Source organism: Argiope bruennichi, chromosome 2 (genome assembly GCF_947563725.1).
Source record: "Argiope bruennichi chromosome 2, qqArgBrue1.1, whole genome shotgun sequence".
Taxonomy (NCBI): domain Eukaryota; kingdom Metazoa; phylum Arthropoda; class Arachnida; order Araneae; family Araneidae; genus Argiope; species Argiope bruennichi.
The window spans coordinates 11930227-11954547 of NC_079152.1; the positions used below are offsets into that span (position 1 = coordinate 11930227).

The 24321-nt window shown below is 29.6% G+C and overlaps 1 protein-coding gene across 2 annotated transcripts in view; it reads right to left on the reverse strand.

Moving 5' to 3' along the window:
* The window catches only part of LOC129962118 (insulin gene enhancer protein ISL-1-like), a 170365-nt gene that overhangs the window by 116400 nt on the left and 29644 nt on the right, over positions 1–24321 (reverse strand). For both annotated transcript variants that reach the window (XM_056075852.1, XM_056075851.1), the window contains exon 2: positions 1786–1975. In XM_056075852.1, coding sequence (XP_055931827.1) covers positions 1786–1975 — 190 coding nt within the window. The remainder of the gene's footprint in view (positions 1–1785; positions 1976–24321) is intronic.

A 24321-nucleotide genomic window follows, 5' to 3' on the forward strand; every position in this document is an offset into this window, starting at 1 on the left:
CAGTTAGATTATGAATAAACTAAAATGGTATAAATTAAATTAATTTGAAAAGTATATTGCATTTAATTTTATAGCTGATAAGTAAAATAACTTGCATAAAAGAATTGAAGTTTTGTTTTTCTTAAATTTTTTCATATGAAATTTGCTTTTAAAGTCATTAAAAAAAGTAAAATGAAATAAGTAAAATGTCGAGTTCAGTGACATAAACTGGCGTTATATTTTTCAATATAACGATATCAACGATATCAAATCGGAACATTAACCTGCGCTACTTTTAGTTTCATGGAGTGAAGTTTTTTGAAGTTTAAAAAGATAAAGATGTGTTTTATTATAACTGATATGCAGCCACTTACTATCATTATACTTGAAAATTTTATATTGCTCTATTTCAGACTGCCATTTATGTATTCTTTTGAAAAAAAATATTGTTATAATTGTCTTTACTATTTCTTTTAAGATATGTAAACAAAATCAATCGAATTGTTTTTCCCCAAATTTTGCTTCCAAAATATGATGCCCTCTGTGTTTCTTTTGCAGTGTCCAGAAGAAAATCGGGAATGTACTTTAGATCTCTCCTGTTCTTCGATTAGATACAAAATTTCATTCAAATCTATTTTTAGTGTCAATATCACATTTGAATTATTTCATATACATGAAATTTCATACCGCTTCTTGAGTTATCTCATATACATGAAATTTCTCAGAGCTTTCTGAGTTATCTCATATACATGGAATATCACAACGCTTCTTGAATTATCTCATACACTTGAAAATCCCTCGCGCTTATTGAGTAGTTTGATATATATAACATCTCACTGAGTTTATTGAGTTATCTCATACACATGAATTAAGAATAGTTAGACGTTCGGAGAATCAGTCTGTTGCAAATCGATGGATGGCCATTGACCAATGTGATGACAAATTTGTCGATTCCATTTATATATATATATATATATATATATATATATGTATGTAATGATATTTTAAGCTCTGATTTCAATTCTAATTAATTTCCAAAGTTTTATCTTAATTTAGCCCTTAGTAACTTCATTCTAAAATATTCTCTTATATCCTGATCCGATTTCACTTTTTCTACTTAATTAATTTAAGAGAAGCTTTATAAAACTGCTGAATTGGTTAAACGCCGACACATTCACACGCTCCGCGTGAAGGGCTAGAAAAATGCCTAATAAGCACATTCTTTTTAAAAGATCCCTGTGTTTGACTTACTTGTAATTGACATGAGTCAGAAATCTCTATGAGAATCTTAATAATATATTAGCACTGTAAAAAAAATATTTTCCCTATCAATATCTCATGTTATATAAGACGAGGGATAATTTATTTCTCTCTCTTCCCGACTTCTGCTTTTGTGGCGCTCTTTGGCGGACGTGCCTTGTCCGCTTCTTCTTGTAAATAAATCATGCCTGCCAGAATAAAACGAACTTAAAAATACAAAGTCTCTTCACTGATTGTCGCACCTGCATTCTGCTTCACATAAAATAATGCTTATATATATATATATATATATATATATCTGGTATTATAATAACATGTTATTTTCATTTAACTCCTTGTGTTTTTGAGGAGATCATTTTAATATATCGTATTCACAGATAGACAGGACAATAAAGACGTTTGAAAAGGGGGTTTAAAAAGTGGTCATTAATTAATATACCGGCAAACTTTTTGACTGTTACAGTTACTTTCTAGTGGTATATTTCGTCACAGGAGAGTGAAAAAAAATTATTTGTTGGAGCAAGGAATCGTGTGACGGAGACTTACCTGAAATAGTCTCTTTTGCAGTACGTCTTTCCGTCCCTGACGAAACACGTGCACGTTTCGTCGAGGTACTGGTGACAGTCGGCACACTTGAGGCACGCCGCGTGCCATTCCAAGTCGGGAGAGACCCGCAGGATGTATTGATCTGTGATTGCAGCTCCGCAGCCAACACAGGTAGAAGAACGCCGCTTCTCTGAAAAAAAAAAAGGAAGACTTTGAAACTTCATGGTCGAAGATTAAGGATTTAAAAAAAAAAAAAAAAAACCCATACGAATGGAGATGGGACGCAATTCAGTTATTTCAAAATCTTTCCAAATTTGAAACTATCGATAATTTGTCTAAATTGATTCCCAATTTGTCTGAAATGGCGTTTTTTGCAGAATTATATATATATATATATATATATATATATATATATATATATATATAATATCTTAATCTAAATCTTAATTTATTTTTTTTATCTGAAATTAGCCCATGTTACTTTATTCTAACATTTTATTTCCTAATCTAAATGCAACTTTTTTACATTTAATTATTTCTAACACGCGCTCTAAAACGATTGTTGATTCTAAATTTTCCTGGTCCAAGCGAAGAGAAACATCCCAAATACCTACGGTACTCCTTTTAAGATACGTAAGATTCCCTTTCCACATGCCAAAAAATATTCCTATAAGAATCTCTTCGTAAAAGCACTAAAGGGCAAAACTTGATGCGCTTTCGCTCTTGTAGTCGAGTGCGTACAAACGTATATCACCTTTGTTTGCCTTGTAAAAATTATGCCCTCCTGCTGAAAAATAAATTGAATTTCAATTTTGTCTTCTTTTTGACCACACATTTACATAGCTATCTAACATGCGCACGTGCCCGCACATACACACATATGTATAGCTATTGTCAAGATTTCTTGTCTAAGCCATAGTGGGAACAAAGCACGTATCAAATAGGAAGGTCGAAAGCTAGAAAGAGAGCCATGAGAACGCATTTGGAGCTTATACAGTATCATAAAATAATTTCGTTTTATTCAGCGTTTTACCGTACGAAAATGAATAGCCCGTATAATTCGAAAGTTAAAATTTCAGTGAAGTTAGAGTTTAAGCGATTAAAAAGTCATTTTTAAAGAATAGATTAGTTAGAAATTATTATTACACAGACAAACACATACACAGGACAAATTTATATATTACATACTTTAAAGAAACAATTTAAAGTTTGTGCATTTCTGCCTATATTTCTACGTAACATTCCTACCACTATTTGTACCAAAGACAAATTCGTATTGTATTGTATCTTGTTTACTATCACTCTTTTTAATTATTCATGTTGCGTGTGAATGTATATATATATGTGTGTGTGTGTGTGTGTGTGTGTGTGTGTGTGTGTGTGTGTGTGTGTGTGTGTGTGTGTGTGTGTGTGTGTGTGTGTGTGTGCGCGCGCGGGCATTTGAATAGAGCAAAATTAGATTAAAAACACTAGAAAAGTTTATGTAATTATATATTAAATAATAGCTTCCTTTGTCGATCAGTTGTTTTACTGTATATAGTGTTTCCGTTTAATATCAATTAAATCTCTTATCTATAACTTGAAGTTCCTAATTTCCTTAACAAACAAATGGGAGTGGTTCCCCGATTTTTTCTCGCATACCCTCTTATAAAGAAGAGAATATCTCCCTTTCCTACCCATCGCGTGAAATTACGCAATACTTTGAAGAAGATTGTAAAATCTACGAGTGATGCATAAGATTGTTTTGTACTTGATAGAAGTATATTAAAGAAAACCGAATATGTATTTCTGACGCCTTTTCCCAACCAGTTGAAATCAATTTTGACGCATGAACTAAAATTTTGATTACAAGATCACAAATCGGAATTAATTTAATCGACGAGTTTTTAAATCATTGTATTTACTTGCATACGTAAGTACAAATCGACGAACTATATTCCCTTTGACAAAATTAGTTCAAAATGTAATATGAGAATGCATATGACTGATAAATATGTGCACTGAATTTCATATATCTATTCTTTATACTTGTCAGTTATGTTTGCTTTCATACCAAATTTGATATATTTCAGTCATTGTGTTTTTGAGTAATTCCGTTTACATACCGACAGACTCACAACCCCTTGTTGGATTTGACTCAAAATTAGTCAGGTACCTACAGTATAGATATGTGTACCAAATTTTATCTATCTGGCTCTCTTCATTTGGTAATTATTGCATTTACTGATATTTGAACAGCCGGACAGGCAGACTTCCTAAGACTGGATTATGCTCTACTTTTTGTAGAAATCTATAAGTTTGGTATAAAGTCCAAATATTACATTTCATCTATCCATTTTAAGCTAAGTTTAAGTTTAGTTCAGTTTTTGAGCTATCGTCGTGTGCACAGGTAGGCAGACATAATCCGCAAAATGCGTATTTTTTCGGATTCAGAGCCTTCTGAAACATGGAGATTCACCGAACTATCGAATTCGAAGGAATTCTTCACGTGATTCGCATATGAGAAAGTAACCACCGCAGTTATACGTTAAACGTCTATTGTGTACAAAAACAATTATTGACGATTTTCGAAAAACAGTGTTACATTAGCCGAGCTCTGGAGATAACACCTGACAAAAAGACGCTCTTATTTATATGATCGTGACATAACAGTATAAATATGTTCCTTGCCTGCGCTCAACCGTGGAGGGTTGCGTGAGTGAGAGAAAGGGGAGGTGCCAGGCCTGGGCCCTGTTAATTTGGAACCTTGTATCTGATGTAAATAGGTGAGGAACATAAAAGAACATGCTCGTTAAAATCGGTTAACCCTGACGCGCACGATACGGTGTAGAGGTATAATTATTTCGTTTAACAGAACAGATGAGTAAACATCAATGAAAAACGCACATGGTGAATGCAGAATTCGCAAGGGTGAATCAACGGGCTTTACTTGGCGAGATTTGGGTTGATGACCGCATGCCAAAATTAGCGAATGAAAGTCATTTTCGTCCGGTGATGATATTTATTCTTAATTTATCCCTTAAGTAAGTATTTCACAATCTACAGTACGCGTACCTCTAGGAGGGCTGGAAATGGTTTCGGGTAGGGAGGGGGAAAAAGACGTAATAGTGGGCATTGGTAGATAGATTGAACATATATGTAAATTTATTATAATCACACTTGAATTATTCCATATTTAGATTTGAATGTGAAGTCTTACGGGAGCTAACAGAAAATTAGAAAGATGCACAGTAAAATGAATATATTTCTTAAGGCTTCTGTAATATATTTTGAGTACAAATGATGGACTCCATTTTAAAAAATCATATTTTCGAAACTTCTGCACATATTACAATAAGTGATACATGAATGTAAAGAGAACTAAATCAAGGTTTTTTTCTGTTGAAAATGTTCGAGATGTGACTCTCTTGTTACTCGTGATACGTCCAATCTGTAATCCAATTAGTTCCAAACATTTTATAGCATCACTCTGACAATGATTCTAAATGCTGCACAAAGGCGTTCTTTAAGTTCTGAATTTTTTTTTTGTGGGGTTGCGTCAAAGACATTGTTTATGCACCACCAATATCGAAAGCACTGCCAGAACTTAAAGAACGCATTTGTGCAGCATTTAGAATCATTGTCAGAGTGATGCTACAAAATGTTTGGAACGAATTGGATTACAGATTGGACATATACCGTGTATACCTTTAAGTTTTGAATTTTTTTTGTGGGGTTACGTCAAAGACATTGTTCATGCACCACCAATGTCGAAAGCACGGCCAGAACTTAAAGAACGTATATATGTAGCATTTTGAACCATCCTCAGAATGATGCTACAAAATGTTTGGAACGATTCGGATTACAGATTGGACATATACCGGGTAAAAAGAGGGTCACATCTCGAACATTTGTAACAGAAAAAAAACTTGATTTAGTTCTCTTTACATTCATGTATCACTTATTGTAATATGTGCAGAAGTTTCGAAAATATGATTTTTTTAAATCGGGTTCATCATTTGTACTGACCCTGTAGTTTGAGATCTATGCCTATCAAAATTTTAAGCTTAAAAATATGTTGCAGAAGAAAATATTAAAAGACCAAGTTATATAAACTATTTAATTGAAAATTTTAATGAGCATTAATTGCTGCGAAACAGATGGTCGCCAAAGGCGGCTAATTACCAATATATGTCCTTTCTGCATAATTGATAATCATAAAAATATCTTTGTTAAAAAAAGGTAAAATAAAATTATAATAATTTTATTATTTTTTATAGAAAAAAATAATAAAATGAAAAGAGTGCCATATACAGTTAATGGCATATATACAGTGATAGAGATTTGACTGAACACATGTCATCAACAGATCACAATCTCCCTCTTCTTAGGTTAAATAAATTAAAGTTTGATGCCGTTGACTTTACGCCCTGAACTGGCACCAAGGGATTAAAAGTTTATTTATTTATTATTCAGATTAGTAATGGTCTAGAAAGGAATTTATTGATTAATAAATTGCATAGAACATCCCATGTACACAATCACTCATTCACCGTCTTACGTATCATCATCATTCATTTGAAGTATGATAAGTCAAGGGGTACACAAGTAAACTAAACGTATGTCTTGTTTTATATAATACTAGCTTTTGGCGGCGACATTATCATTCTTGATTGATAAGCAATTAATATAAAATCTATTCATTTACAATTTCGTCTTATTATTTGATGAAACAAAAATTGTGGAACTAATGAAATAATTCTTCAGCAAATTATTGCTCGTCCATATTGAAAAAAGTGTTTATACCTCGAAATAAAAAGCGATATATAAATCTCCTTTCATAATAGAAAATTCATTGTTAACATCTGAATTTTTAAATTATATACATATAAATAAAACTTATTTAGACTTGAATTTAAAATTTTACAATTGTTTACAATTATAAAGATACACAGTTCAATGAACAGTACTTCTTATGGTTATTATAATAGTTTGAGACATAGGATTATCAAAATTTTAAGCTGCATAATAATATTTAATAGGTATATATAATTCTATAATAGTCTTTCGGAATCAATATTCAATGAAAGCAGTTTTTTAAATCTTAATTTTAATTTTTGCGAAAATACGCAACTGAATTTTTTTAAATGAAATAATGACATTATTTAGATTTTTATCGTAACAGTAAAAACATCGTTACAGAATATATATCAAATTAAATAAAAATGTATTAAAAAAAATTCCACGGAAATGAGACAGGTATTATGAAAAGGCAATTTTTTGGATTTTAAGAATGTCGAAAAATTATTTTTGAGGGATAAAATTGTTTGGAAGATAGAAATAAAAAGCAGCAAAATATTTTTATAATTTTCAATTCTATTTTGGTTTTGACCGTGACCTATTTGAAGAAACATGTGCGTCAGATTTTTTCAAGATAGGGAAAAAACTGTAGATTTGTAAACGATATAAATATATTTGCATATAAAGATGATGTTTGGTTACTTCTAGTGGTGAGTTTTGAAAAAATTTGTTGATCATTTCACGAAATAATCAATTGACTAGAGAAAAAAAAAATTTTAAACACATAAAAATTACTATGGAATATTATTTTAAAATAATATTTTGACCCAAAGTACCATCATAATTCGTGAATAAATGGTTAAAAACATTAATTTGAAAATGCCACGTTTGATTTCAACTGATAACTTGTTATGATAAAAGACCATATTGCCATGACTACAAAAGAAGAAAATTTTCGCAACAATTTTTATTAGCTCAATCATTGGACAATATTTTTATTTATTCATATATATTTGATAATTCTTTTCATAAAGGATGTAAATTATTCTTGTTAAAGCTACTATATAATAATACTGTTCCAGGCATATAAGTGCCAATGCTTTAGTCCGATACATTGGAATTGTAGTAACTTTCATAAAGAAAATAAACTGGCATGGTCAGTGTTAATTGAAATTTATAAAATTTTTCAATTTTATAAAACTTTAATGATATTTTTTATGAAATATTTCTTTCTTATACACTTTGAAAAGTTGAAATGTCATTTCTGAAAATTGGGTTATTTATATAAATAAAAATGAAATCGGAAAAAGTATACTTATTCTAAAAATCCAAACTAATGAATAGATTTTTTATAAAGTTTTCTCGTATATGAGCCATAAGAAAGGTTTTAATCAAGTTTATACGGAAATCACATTAAATAATCATTCTTTATTAATAAAAAGAATATTTCCATTTGCAGTAAAGTGTTTTTTGTAAAGTGATGTTTAAATATTTTACATTCAATTTTGCCATTTCTGTTGAATGAAAATGTTATGTATGAATATTTTAAATAATATTATTTATGTTGTTTCCGAATTTATACCTGTTATGTTTCTTAAAATTTTGTATCGTTCTTTAAAAATTAATAATAACTTACGGAAAAGTGCAATTTATATTTGCATGAAATTTATACAGATAAATTATAATATTCGTTTTAATTAAAATTTAAGCTGCAGACGATAAGTGGATTCTGTATCTTATTTTATCTATCTAAAATATCTGTGTTTATAATAAATAAGGTTGTTATAAAAATATAATAATAAAAGTTATCGATGGAAAAGTTTTCGACGTTGAACAAACTAAAGTAGTTCACAAATAATACACGATGGGTTTTACGAAATTCTTTGAATGTTACAGTGAAAAAAAAATCGCTTTTAAAAATGAATGATATTGAAATGAATCTTATAGAAATGATATTGAAATGAATCTTACAGAAATGAATGATATTGGAATGAATCTTATAGAAATGAAAGATATTCAAATGAATCTTATAGAAATGATATTGAAATGAATCTTACAGAAATGAATGATATTGGAATGAATCTTACAGAAATGAATGATATTGGAATGAATCTTATAGAAATGAAAGATATTGAAATGAATCTTACAGAAATGATATTGAAATGAATCTTACAGAAATGAATGATATTGGAATGAATCTTATAAAAATGAATGATACTGAAGTGAGTCTTATAGAAATAAATGATATGAAATTCTGAGAGAAATAACTTTTATTAATCGACAATAAGATACTCTACTCCGCGTGCTACATCTTCCATGCCCTGATGTTCCAAATGTATAAAATACTGCATTGCTAATTTTTGGTGCATTTGCGAAATTAATTTTCCTTCGCCTTCTGTAGTCTGCATACGAAATGGAGCTTCGGTCCAGTCATTAGTTTTAGTTGTAAAGACCAAAATTGTAATTTGTAAAGACCAGCAAACAGCAAAAGTTATTTTATAGCCACCCCATATATTGTATACATTATATAAAAATATATATAACCTTGTATTTGCTCATACATATAACATCTATAATTGGTAAAGTGATTCCTATTTTAAAGATGTCTTGATAGAGAGGTTAGAATAAAAGTGCAATTAGTGCTAGAGGGAATTTTATCTTTACTTTGATGGCATTATAAAATTTAACTTTGTTAATTAGTTTATAATACGTTTCTTGAGATGAACTGTAGTTATATATAGTGGAAGACAAATGAGTTCTCTTCGGATTTCCGCATCTCACCAATCAGTGGACTTGGGTCCCAATAAATTTAATTTGCAGTCATTCCCACATGTACGGGGCACACGGATCTTTTATAAAATCGCCTATTACACTCGATTCCTTTGGTTTCGAAACCGAGATTGTAGTACTAAGTCATATTGGCCTTTCGGCACTGGAGGAATTATAAATTTGGAATGGCTAGCCAAGATTATGACTTGAGTTGCAGTTATCCTACAAGTACACACGTTTTTTTTTTTTTTTTCTTATAAAACCATATACCTTCCAAACTGTACTCCTCTGGCCTCAAAACTGAGATTCTGCTATTAGGTCATATTGGTTTGTTAACAAGAAAGATAAACTTAAAAAACGAAATTTATTATCCTTTTTATGAAGGAATAGTAAATTTAGATTGGCTCTTCAAGTTTGAACAACCTCCTTTCCGAAAAAAAGGCCATTTAATTTTAGGCTTACTCTTGAAATTTTTCAGTGTCAAAATCAGCTTATTAATCCGTTGGCAATGGAAACATATATTTTTAATAGACATATCGAAGTGACGGAGAAGACGTACGCTGGTTTTCTTCTTCTTCTTCTTCTTCTTCTTCTTCTTTTTTTTTTTAAATCGAAACTTTACTTCTGGATCCGTTGACATTTTTAAATTAAATATTTTCTAGTGACTATGAAAATTTTCAAGTTATTATAATTTAATTTACATTTGATAAATTTATAAGATGCACATTTTTCATGTAATTTTGGTTTTATTTTTTCGGTTGGTTACGTTTTACATGGAAATAATTCTTAATTATTAACTAAACTGAGCGCTCGGAATAATTAAAGATTTTCAATAAAAGCATGTAAATGTTGAATTTAGCCAGTCTTTCAAAATCGGGGGTAAAGAAATGAATAACCCATAATTAATTCATAAAAAATTATAATAGTTTTCATTTTAAAATAATATATATTTTTTATTTAAAGTAAAACTTCTTTTCTATTCAATTAAGTGGACAGTCAGAAAATTTCTCCTCGAATTACCTGTGGCTTTTACGCAATTTGAACACTTTTCGCAACAAACAAAAACAGTCAATGAAAAATTGTTGATATGCAATTGTGAAAAAGGGAAAATATTATTTTTAAACATCATTATCATATTTATGATTTAATTTATATAAAAAAAATGTCATATGAACACGTAATATTCCATTAACATTCGTTTATCGTTTCCTGGAATAAAGCAAGATCTGACATAAGAAAATATAATCAAAAAATTATCAACGCATCGAATCTAAAATCAGAAAAAGATCAAGTCGTAATTTTTTTAGTCATCAACTACTTGATAAAGCATATTTTTCTTCCGTTTAGAGCGAAATGAAAATCTTAAAACGTCTATCACTTTTTATTCGATGTTTGTTTACTTTTTTTTTCCTTCGATCCAGTAATCAATCCGAAATTATGCTATTGAAAAATAACCAATATATATCACAAAATTTGAAAGAGAGAGAGAGAAAAAAAAACCGTCACTCAATGTGAAAATGTTTATTACTTTATTTGAAAAAAAGAGTCAAAAATTGAAAATTAATAAATCAAAGATTTTCGCTAGGTTCGGTTTAAAGGATATTCAGAAAATTTGCTCTCAAGTCGCCGTTAATTCTTTATGCATTTTTAATATACTTCTCGCAACAGATGAAAACTGTCAATAAAAAATCATTGATGTGGAAAAGGAGAAAGATTATTTTTATATAGTATCGTGATTATTTTTCAGTCACATCATTCAATAAGAAACTCTGATTCAATCCATATCGAAAATAATACATAATATTCCATCAACATTTGATTACTATTTCTTGGAATAAATCAAGCTCTCCCAAAACGAGAGAATAATCGCGAAATTATCACCGCATCGAATCTAAAAACCAGAAAAAGATCAAACCTCAATTTCCAACCATCATCCACTTGACAAAACATAATTTTCTCCCATTTTGGAGCGATATAAAAGTCCTAATACGTCCGCCACTTTTTTTATTCTATATTTGCCTTTCATATTTATTTACTTTTTTCCTCGTTCCAACATTCGATCATTTCCCCACCCAAGTTCTGCGGTTTGATAAGGCAGCCAATATTCCGCACAAAAGAGAACTTCATTCCAATCAGTGCTGGTGCCAGCTTGTCGGCTACGGCAGATTCTACTCTGAAGAGTCTGGGGGTGGGGGAAAGAAAAAGCACGCGCTATTTGTTGAAGAACCGTCAGCGTTATGTGCCGAGCTTGATTTGTTGACTCTATGTCCAGCTGTAATCATAGGATTCGTTTATGGAGACTCGGTAAACAAAAGGATCGAATGGCTGGTGAGGGAACTATTTTTCTCCGCGGCGCACTTTTTTTTTCGTTTTTATTCCTTAGGGGGGTTCTCATTCTTCCGCGTGCGGCGGTGGATTTATGTTATTGGGTGACGGATTGGGTGTGAAAACTGACGTTCGCGTCTTTTGAGACATGCGCTGACGTACTAATAATAGACTGGGTCTGTATTCTCCCTCGTTTTTATTGAGACAAATGAAATAGTTGTCAGATGGGAAGAAGTGAGGTGTTGAAAGATTTGGTTCGTAGCTTTTAACCTATTTCATCTGAAACAACGGCGAATTGATTCTGTTAACCTGAATTGTTCGACAAAAGTTATTTCATTGAAATAATATAAATCTGCATAGATTTAAATGTTTGTGACAGGAAAGGGCGTTATACTTATTTTTCAATGAGTATTTTTAAATAATATTATCAGTATAAAATAAATTTTTCGAAGCTGTATATGTTAATATATAGGTATGTGTGTTTCAACTTATTTCCCTAAGCAACTGGGCGAATTCAGGCAAACTTTGCATACTTATTATTTCAGATAAGAGAAAGAATATGGTTGTATAAATATCTATGTTTGTGTATTTTACATATTCTCCTAAGCAAATTGGCAAATTCAGGCAAACTTTGCATACTTATTATTTCAGATAAGAGAAAGAATAGTGTTAGCTTTTCAAAGTATAGAAGTTAATTAAATATTCAAATAACTAGGAATTAATCGAAATTTTGCATTTTTCCTAAAGTAATTTCTGAGCAAATTATCCTACAAGAAATTTTTTTAATGCTATCTTAGTTTTCAAATTTTCAATGATACGAAGTTCATTCCTCTTATTCAATTTCTTCAAAAATTGGTATTAATTTTTCAGAAATTAATAAATACTTGAATAGAAGTAGAAGATCTTGGAATAAGGAGATTTGTAAATACTCCGTCGTTGGACGACGGTGAGACTTTATATATATTTCTGATTAATTTTTTAGAATATTTTCGCAAAAAATAAATTAATAAAATAAATAAATAAACAAATAAAAATTGTAAAATATTTTTTTAATTATTTTTTATTGGTTTTAAAAGACAATTTGAGCAATATTTGTAGTAATGTCTGTTATTGTTAAAGAACAAAATTAATTAATTAAACAAAATAAAATAAAAATAATAAAAATATAACTATTTCTAGAACACATTAACAGAAGAAGATGAAAATGCCTAAACGAGAAATTTGAAAACGGATAGTTAAAAATTTATAACTTGAATAATTTATATCTGATATAGTTATTAATATGGAGAAAATTCGATAACGGCTGTTTTTAAAAATCGTTTGCCTCAAATGATATTCTTATTTTAATTTTTAAAAAAATATTTCTGATAAAAAGATATTTGAGTTCTAATATTGTACAAAAATACTATTTTTTACATTTAAAATATTAGACATGTAATTATTTTAATTTCGAGTAACTCATGAGTGATATAATAACGAGCATTGAAAAAACCATAGCAGTTCAACAAAAAATCAAATTTAAACTATTTCCTTTTGATTCATTAAAAAATTTAACTGTATTTTATTCTGTGGTAAACCAAACTTTTAAGAATCTAAGTTGCGCGTGCATTTCATCCCTAAAGTGTAGGCACATGAATTAATTATTGCGGATTTCTATAATGTTCTTTAGTGCCGAAGAACTAAAATAACGAAAATAAAAAAGGCAATTAGGGGTTGTCTCCTAGAAATTTTCTCGCATATTCTCTAATAAATATACTTGTGCGTTATTAATCACATGCCACTGGCGAACAAGAGTTACGAAAGAGCCTATTTGGATGCGTTCTTTGATGATTAATTCCTGAATTGCGGTTAATGCACAAGTATCAGGAGATGGAACATGCATTAAGCAAAAAGCCCTTTTTGCTACCTATTAAAAAGAAAATTTGACAAAGAACTTCAATAGTAGTCACAAAAGTACATATCAAATTCGAAATATTTAAGTCCTTGCATTCTGGAATTATAGCGTTTACTTGCTTGTGAAAATACAGACCGACAGACGGTCAGTCCCTTGATATATTTCGTTCCAAATTTAACACAAATTTATACTTTAGGGTGAGCTATCGTGTACACAGACAGACTGACATAATTCTAAAAAAGTGTTTTTCAAGTTAAAGGATCTGAAATATGGAATTAGACAAAATTCCAAATTCGATTTCCATACTGTTCTTTTGTACACTTCTTGTGAGAGAAAATAAAAAGCATCTTCAATTTCAATCCTTTTATTAAAACTTACTATTTAGAGCAAAAACATTCCATATATTACTTATCCATAACTAGATTATAATTCTTTCTCTTTATCTACTTCTTGTAAAAGAAAGTAAAAAACAGTTTTCATTTCAATTCCTCTTATTAAAATTTGCTATATTAATGGCTGAAACTCCATATGTTACTCATTTATTCTTTATTTGTAATAAAATATTATTGAAAATAATTTCCGAATAAAAGTGAATAATAAATTAGGGTAGTACAGAAGTCCTAAAATAAATGTAGCCTTTTTGAAACATGCATTGGTCATATTTTTGGCATTTTATTTTTCAAATATATATATATATATATATATATATATATATATATATATATAATTCTCTGAGAAAAAAAAATAGGTAATCGAAAAGAAAAAAAAAACATTGAAGGTGCAAAATTTCCCTATTGGTTAAATAATGTTAAACAGAATAAATAATTTTTTGATGATGTTAAACATAATTTAAAAAAATTTTTTAAAATGATGTTAAACATAATTTAAAAATTTTTTTAAAAATGATGTTAAACAGAATTTAAATTCCGACCCACAGTCTGTAGAATTTTCATAACAAGCACATATGTGGGAAACAAAAACGAATGTATATAATTCTTGGGGAAATAATGTCTTTGATATCAGCATCATTTCATGAAATATCTTTTACGCATATTGATCCTTGACACAATGAGCTACGCAAGTGCTTTGACGGGAGTGGAGATAGGAGGGGAAACTTTTCAACGTAACAAATAAATTAAAAAAGAAAAACATTTATTCTTATTATGTCCCCCAACAAATTATTTTTAAGTATAAAATTGTTACGGATATTAAAGCCATGCTATTTTAATAGAATTCCATTCATTTTATTTAATAAATATACATGGACCATTGTAATGTTTTGTCGAATCCCATTGCATCAAAGTGGCATTAAGCACTTACGTATCTAGGTAATCTGCTTCAAATTGGGCGTCGTCTTTCGCAAAATTGCTACTTTATTTTCTCATTCCTCGTATCTTCTTACCATTTTTTTCACTCCCTATATTTCCTTCTCATTTTTCATTCGCTTTTTTATTTTTTTATTTTCTCATTCTTTTTTATGTTTGAGGAAACAATGAAAACTGTTTGAAATTTATTGCAATAAAGCAAAATATTGTTGGGAATTATGCAACAAAATATTTTTTTAAATTTATCAAGTTTCAGGAAAAAAAATTATGTGGTAATTGAACCTGGTACTATTAAAATGTATTTTCCAAAATTTTAAACAGTTTGAAAATATTTTTTCAATGGTAATATTTTTGGAATTTATAGCCGGAGATTGCTATAAACTGGCTTAATTTTTAATTAATTAAAGTTTCAAAAAAAGACTCCGAGGTGTTCGATTTCTTCTATCTGTGTAGAATATTTGTCTTAAATTCGGTAATCTAATTCAATCTTGTAGAGGGCCAAAACATAATCACACAGGAATGCAGACATTCCCCTTAATGGTACATAGTATATTCATAAAAGTAAATTAATTATTTTCCTTATAATAATGATGGGAAAAATTGGATTCGTATTGCGATATCAGGTATTCATTTACAGAGAAATGTAATAATAAAACAGAATTGGTAATATTTTTCACAAAAATTATTTTAAATATAATATAAATTCATTTCATGATTCAAAAATATATTTAAATTAAAAGAAAAACTAAAAATTTTCATATATTAGCATTAATTCTGGATCTGCTTATTATAACACGCACAAGTACTCTTTAATTGTGTAACTTTCTAATTTTCCGATCATGTCAGTAGATTATGTTCATTATAACTCCACTAATCAGCATAAATTTATTTCAAATGATTACTTAAATCTAATTGCCTTTTATTCATTTATTTATTGTTTTAAGATTTTAAACGTGAATTGATTATTTCTCAGTTTTAAGGTGATGAACGTTTGATCGCTCGAAGCTTCACAATCCGTCATTACAGAGTTAGGCCATCTATTTAGAATATATGTAAGTTACTCTGGCGGAAAAAACTGAAAGTAAAAAGAGGTTTAATATATCCTCGTAATTGCATTTCTGATACTACTGTGGGTCACTAATGCTTTTATTTGAATCTTAAGCATGTTTGTCATATATCAGAAATACTAGCCGCCTTTGGCGATCAACTAACAGTGACAGACATCAAGATTGTGTCATTTTAATTTTCTTATGTCTTCTCTGTTCAATGCGTATGAGAACCAACCAAATAAAGGCATGGCATTATAGTGCTATTAAATTCAGACTCAATGAGGTAATCTAATCCCAGACTGATCAGAAAATTACAGTCCGGACAGTTTAATTTCTGCCGAATTATATTTGTCTTTTTTATTTCTTATGCAAACTATATTGAACAGGATTCTTCTTTTATAGCTTTCAAAAATGGAAGAAAATCATATGATTAAATATATGACAGAACAATGAAAATGGTTTGAAATTCAGTTTAACAATGACATTTAGTGTAAATTAGCCTGCGTGGTCTACGCAAAACTGTCTTGCATACTTTTTAATAAAGATCTTATTTCACAATTTCCGTAAAAAATTGGAGACCTTGAGTAAGGCCATAAATACCTTGTAAGAAATTGGTGAATGATAACTACGAAATATAGATATTTGGCGAGAATCTGGAATTTTTACTGAATATATCGCGAGAATATGTATTGGAAAGATATCAGAATAGGTATTGCGAGAATATATATTGGAAAGATATTAGAATAGGTATTGCGAGAATATGTATTGGAAAGATATCAGAATAGGTATTGCGAGAATATTAATCGGTGTATAAAGTTGTAAATCACACCTTTTTGCCAGCTGATTGACAAAATATGACATGAAACTTCAGTTGTAATTTCAAGATAACATATCAAATTTCACTCAGTTAAGTCAATGTATTTACGATTTTATTATATTTATAAGCATGCAAAAATGCAGTCAGTCAACATTCTGACTCCTGTCGATACTGCTACGTTCAGTGGTGGCGGAGTGGTCGGCTGTACGCAAGAAGCCAACATACGGTCAATCGCTTCACGGATTTAATTCCAAATTCGATAGGTATCTGTATTTAAGGTGCTTAATGTGTGCACCGAATTTTATCAATCTAATTTTTTATATTTTTTATTTGCCATATTTACTTATATCGTGAACGATATCATACTTTTTGGCATAATAATAATAAAAAAAATATACAATTGTAAATTTTAAATGTTGTGAATCAATTTCGTTTAGTAACGTTTTCAGAAGTGATAGCTAAAAAAATGTTACAATCTGACATGATTTTTTATTTATTGAAATTGTAGCTAAAATTTTAAAACCGCTACATTAGAAATAGCCCATTTCCATCCTTCTTATGTATCTCCCAAATATGGTAGCTCTAGAATAAATAGCTTGACTTATTGAGAATTAACACATACACACATACGTCTCTATTAATAGCTAGCCCCTTTGGCGAGCAACCGCGCAAAGTATTGGCGCAAGTATTCATACTCGCTAAAATGCTCAGTTAATATATTATGTAATTTGTTTTCATAATATGTTTTTCAGCGAAATATATTTAAGGTTTAAATTTTTATAATCATAATTCACTTATATTATTTTGGCAATGGTTTCTAAAAATCTGAATTAAATATTTTGTCTTACTTAGTCTTAACAACTTCCTCTGCATATTTTTTTCTTTTCCGAACTCCAATAGATATTTAACTCATAATCAGTAAGTAGCCTTAAGCCTTTCAGCTCATTTTTTTTTCCTAATTTTCTATCTCTATCTTTGTGAAATTAATTGTATCAGAGGAAGGAGCAGTCATATTCAAAAATGGGTGCAGTTGATTTTCGAAATTCAACCTCAATTATTAGTGAAAGAATAATTTCAAAAATTTTGTTTAAGGTGTACCTTATATTGAAACGTACACGGCATGAGAAAAATAAGTCGAATCTTCATATATTGATCATCAACTAGTTGAACAAAAAGTCAAGATTAATTGTTAGTAGCAACAATAAAAACTCTTGTTAAAAGTACACTTGGAAGTTTTTTTTAATTGATTAAAAATCTAAAATTATATGGAAAAAACTAGTATCATTCAAAGGAAAAACTCTTGAATTATAAGAAAAATAAATCTTTTTTATCATTTATGTAATATTTTCGGAAATCATCGCAGAAAAAGGCTAAATTTCGCTACATTTTAATTGATTGAAATTTTTAAAATAGATATGACGTGCGTATTCTCACCCTGCAAATGTATATATATGTGTGGTAGTTCCAAATCGAACAATCTGGCCAGTAAAGCTTCAAAACACTCACACATCTATCTTTATTACTTGAGATGAATTTAAGAGTGTAACTTAAAGCCTTATCCTATGACTATTTTCGCCTCGTAAAGTATTTCCCTATAGGGAAAAGATTACATCATGAAATTCTTCCAGGATTAATGTTTATTTCTACGTTTTTAAATCCATAATTACACTAATCTTTATTAGTAAGAATTTCCACGAACTTAAGAATCTTCTTTAATTCTTACGTTCGTGGAAAAGCGCGCGTCATCTGATCGTGGTTCAAAACTATGAGGTCCGTATCAAAATAGCTCTAGTGTTGCTTTAAAATGGGACGTTAATATAACTAAAACTAAATTAACTCATGGAAAAATACATAACGGGTAGGAGATTATTAGTCACATAAATTATATTATAAATTATATGTTAATTACATTTATGTTTACAAACCATTTTGAAGCAAGACTGGCCCATTTTGCGACGGGCGCACTTGAACGTAATTCTGAATTTCAATCAGCTGAGGAGGACCTCACCTGCTCTGGTTACCCATTTCTTCTTCAAACCTATCGCCGCACCAGCAGGAAGATACAGGCCCATTTAAATTGTAGGTCTTTGGGGATTCGGCATTCGAATCTGCAACCCTCCGCTGCGAATCCGAGCCATTTCCACCATGCCCGCCGTGTAAGTGAATATCAAATTATTCTGCATCTTGGCGCTATTTATCTAATATCACAGCGTAATAGTGATGGATTAATCGCAATTCCTTTACCTTTCTGGAGCCTCATGGGCGAGAGTTTTTTAACGAAAGTTACCATTTTGGATCATGATCAGATGAACTAGTTCTGCTCAATCCAAATTTCCACCAGTGGGAAGACACACAACTCCGATGAATTTTGCTTGAATCGTGAAAGAATTAATCGTAACTTCGTAGCATTTTCGAAGCCTCTGGAGTGATATTTGTAACAGTTCATTTGACCATTTTTGGCATTGGTCAGATGAATTGTTTCTGCCCAATCCGAAATTCAATGCCCCAAGTGCGAAATCATACAACTGCGATGAACTAAATTTGCACCACGAAATAATTAATTGAATCTTCTTAGCCCTTTCAAAACTTCTTAAATGATATTTGGGAATTGTTTCTGACTAATTCAGATTTCCATGCCCCACTAATGGAAAGTCACATGACTCCGATGGATTTAGCTTATATATCATATAAGATTCATATCTTCGTTGCCTTTTCGAAGCCGTTTTGAATGATATTTAGGAAAAGACGTTGTAATTTTGGGCATTGGTCAAATGAACTGTTCCAGCCCAATCCAAAGTTCCATGCCACACTTTTGAGAAATTCAAGATCCCGACAGATTTATTTTATATCACGTAAAATTTATATTTCGCTGAAAATCGTTGACGAAACAAGCAATCAAAAGAAAATTTGTAATGGAAGATTGTTTGATATTATTATTTTCTATGACAAACAAGACATATGCTTAGAGAGTCTGCCAAGTGAAGTTACAGTTTGAACATTTACTTTATAATACCGATTTGGGCGGTTGGAGATGTTTGCCACTTTAAGGCGAGGCAAGCGATTTCGTTCTTTAAATGATTTAAATAATTTGATCTGGCAGGAGAAAAGAAGAGCTTATCTGAACTTTAAATAAAATCGAATTAAGCAAGTAAGTCAAAATTTTCATTAAAAAAAAACTGTAATCTGGTTTTTGATGCATGTTTAAAAATCGGTATTTTATTAGACTTCATAATAATTCAATAATTGTTAAATTCTAGTCTAGAGAGAGAATGTTTTTAGACTTTTCATAATTTTATCAAATGAATGACAAAATATGCGTAACCTTGATCACCTTTTGTGTGCATGAGGAATATGTTTAACCATCGATTGAATCAATTGATAATAAAAAAAAGTTCTTTTATGAATTCTCTTGCTCACCTAGGATGCTTTACTGAAATGTGGGCGGCTAAACAAAATTTGAAAACTAATGATAGCATTTTTTTCTTTCTCTAATCAAAGTGAGGTTTCATTTTAATCCGATTATAAGGTTATTATATTTTTTAACCATTAATAAAATTCTAGCCAATTCTGAAATCACTTTGATTTTATTCAATAAGCTGCATAACTATTACATGATATTTCATGTGTAGTACCTTTACTTGTTCTCTTCGTGTATTTAGAAAAGGATTTTTGTATAACGTTGAATACTTGTTACCATTATTGTTATTATTAGAGGCAAATATAACATATAATGGAGATATTCTCTTGATACAGATTCTATTCTCATGTTAATCATACGATTTCTGTGCACATGATGTCAAAATTCTGACCAGTTCTGCAAAAACTTTGATAATATCAAATAAGGCTGACTATATATTAGTGCACGTTCGGTATACAATGAATGTAATTTTAGGATATAATGAATAATTATTGCTGTTATTTTTATTACTATTTTAAGTATAATATATTATGGGGATATTTTCTTGTTAGATGCATGCTACTCATACGATATTCGTTCTCATGTTAATGATACGATTTTTATGCATCTAATTTAAGACTTCAAGGCATAAAGTTTTGAAATCTCCATTTGAAAATGAATAACAAATATATATTATACATTATAAATATGAACTAAAATAAAAATTATGAAGGCATATAATGATTTCATAAATTGTTAAGTTTCCATGAGTTTATTTTCCAGGAATTATGTGTTTATTTTCTTGAAATTCTTTCTACTTTTTTAAAAACAAATAGAAACACGCATTAAGTTTTTTATAGTAATGCAGTCTCTTGCAGTTATTTATATATATTATCGAATTATCAGTTTCGGTCATAAATAATCAATAAAAATTATATCAAAACGATTATTTAAAGGATTTTATAAAACTTTTTATGATAAGTTATATTTTGTAGTCATTTTTCGCCAAATAATATGAATAATATAATAGATGAATAGGGGAAATAAAATTTTCATGGTTCAATTACATCTATAATCAATCCAAACGGAATACTCAGTTTAATCTGAAAAATATAAATATTAAAAAGTGATTATATTAAATGCAGTTCTATTTAAAATGAATTCAAGTACCTATTTGATAGGGTAACTTTATTTTTTGTTTGTAATCCCCGTATCTGTCACGTTTCGATTAATTCCTCGAAGACAAATTACGATGACATGCGTGATAATCAATGATAAGGGATGACATGCGGCGTTTTACCACCACGGCTACAAAAGACTATTGTCCGGGCATCAAACATAATCTTCCTCAGAGTAAATATTTAATGTTTTAATCTGCTATCGTGTGTGCTCGTGCTTCCTTTGTGGGATTGACAACGAAATCCTTTGATGTTTGTGGGACTATTTACTCGGAGATGGATGAAATTGAATCGGTCGAGTTCGCCCCCTTCGACTTTGTTGTATTCTAAGAATATCCCACGCAAGAATGTCACTGTAACGTCTGGTCAGAAAGGATTATGTTCTTGTATTGTGCATCCAAATTTTTCCCGTCAAAGTGATCGTCTAATTGATTTCATCAATGTAGTATTTTTAGGTCTTTGTGAGCAAAATAAATAAATAAACACCATTATATATTCACAAAATGTTCTTCCCTTTGTGGAACTGACAGCGAAATATTTTGATGTTTGTGGAACTATTTACTCGGAGATGGACGTTCGCCCCTTCGACTTTGTTATATTTTAAGAATGTCCAACACAAGATTTTCATTCTAACGGCTAATCAGAAAAGATTTTTGTACAATTGCTAATCCACTGATAATGATTGAGAATTAAAACTTTATAACATGCACCACGTATCTTTTTCTTGATTTTCTGATAATTTCGGTATGGTAACATGGTTTGTGGTATACATTGGAGCGGAAATTAGACATTGCCTATGTTACATCCAATACAAGGCAAAATGTAAAATCCTTATTAGATTCTAGAATTGTTGACTTATTGAAAAATATAATTTCAAAGAATTCCAAGACCTGGGACAGCATAAAACTAATTTTAATATGCATAAATTTTAAAATAAATTGGAATATTTTCTAAAGAATATCTTTAGAATGCCTTTATATATAAAAACATTAAAAAAAAATCCTTAATGTCAGCTTTACTGTCATACATTCTTACTTCTCTTTAATTATATACTTTTTGAAATGATTTTAAATATCGCTCGCAAAAATGTTTTACATTTTTATCTATAAATTCAATAATTTTCAATATTTCATCAGAATTTAGGAAATTTTTTTCTTTGGGATATTATCTTAGATATTGTTATAATAGGGTTCAATTAGGCAAAAAATGTCTCTATATGCTACAAGTCTATATATCTTGCCTACCTATAATTTAGCGTAGAGATATTATGCCATTTTTCATTCATTTAACTTTAACCTTCGGAGCCGATTTGAATGGAAGAGATCTCTTTGCGATATCAGTGTAGTGAAACAAATTTTTAAAAAATGTAGTTTCAATTAATGATAACAACAAGAACATTTAATTTAAAGCAATTTAGGAAACATAAATGAAATCGGCTTACTTCTTTAAATTTTTGCATATTTGATGAATCTGAATTTTTTTTAAAAAAATGAGACTTTTTTACAATGTTTATATTTATCTATTCTATCCAATATTTAAGAATTTTTTAACTAACATTTTGTGTTTCTGTTTTGTAACACACATACACAAGAAAAGATAGATTTTTAAAAATAATTATTGATATTCATAAACAGTCCGACACATCGATATTTATCAAAATATTAAATGTCGAGTAATTTGTATGCAATAATTTTTGTACGTAGATTTTGTATGCAGTTAAATAAAAAGTCTGGAACATCGATATTTATCAAAATGCTGAATATCAAGTTTTTTGTCGATTGCAATAATTCATCTGCGATGATTTCATATCCGTAAAAGTAAAATTGTTAATTATCACTTGTGGTAATAATAGAAGATGTAAAATGTTGATATAAATTCGAATATAATGATGGCAGAAGGAGTTGAAAATAATGTTTAATTAATTTCGGTTGTAATTAAAGAAAAAGGAAATAAAATGATAAATTTGTAAGCTTTTCAAAGAAGGTATATAATCAAATGCAACTGGATATTACTTTCTTGTGTGTTTATACATGTATTTAACAGATCCCTCTATAACAATAAAGAAAACCCTGTTTTGGAATTAAATTTTAATTCCAAAACAGGGTTTTCTTTATTGTTATAGAAGGATCTGTTAAATTCATATTTATCAGAATGTTATTAGTTTTGTTTTTATTCTATGACAGTAATTTCTCTAAACGGATTATGCATACGAAAAATTAAAAAGTTCCAAAACATCAATATTTATCAAAACGTGAAGCGTCGAATTTTTTGTTCGTTGCAATAATTTCTCTATACGCATTTTTATATACAGAAAATTAAACAGTTCTGAAATATTAATATTTGTGATAATCAATATATTTATTAAGCGTCAAGTTGTTTGTCGATTGCAATAATTTCACAATACAGATTATGATACGAAAAATGAAAAAGTTCCGAAACGTCAATATTTATCAAAACGTTAAGCATCGAATTTTTTGTCGATTGCAATAATTTCACTATGCAGATTTTTGCATACAGAAAATTAAACAGTTCTGAAATATCAATATTTATCAAAATGTTAAGCGTCGAGTTTTTTTGTCGATTGCAGTAATTTCTCAATGCAGATTTCAAATATGAAGAATTTAAACCCGTATCACCATTTGCAAATCCTATTATTGGCGTAAAAAAGAATCTGCAATTGAGACGATGAAATGTGGAAATAAATTCTATCAAAATGATGGCAAAATGAGTCGTAAATCATTTTTAACCAGTTCCAGTCGTAAATAAGAAAAAAGCAGAGAGAGAAAAAGATGCGTTTGTATCACTTTCAAAGGAGGCGCGTAATTTATGACCGGTTGACGACTTCATGCGCCTTGTAAGGTGCAGCTTCTTGATAATTTACTACCTAGATACTCGAGACATGACATTAAATCTTCCGCGATTTTGGCTTTGAGCATAAAAAGAAAAGGGATGTTTTGTATGCATTTGACAATACCGCATACATATAATCTGTCTTTAGCATGT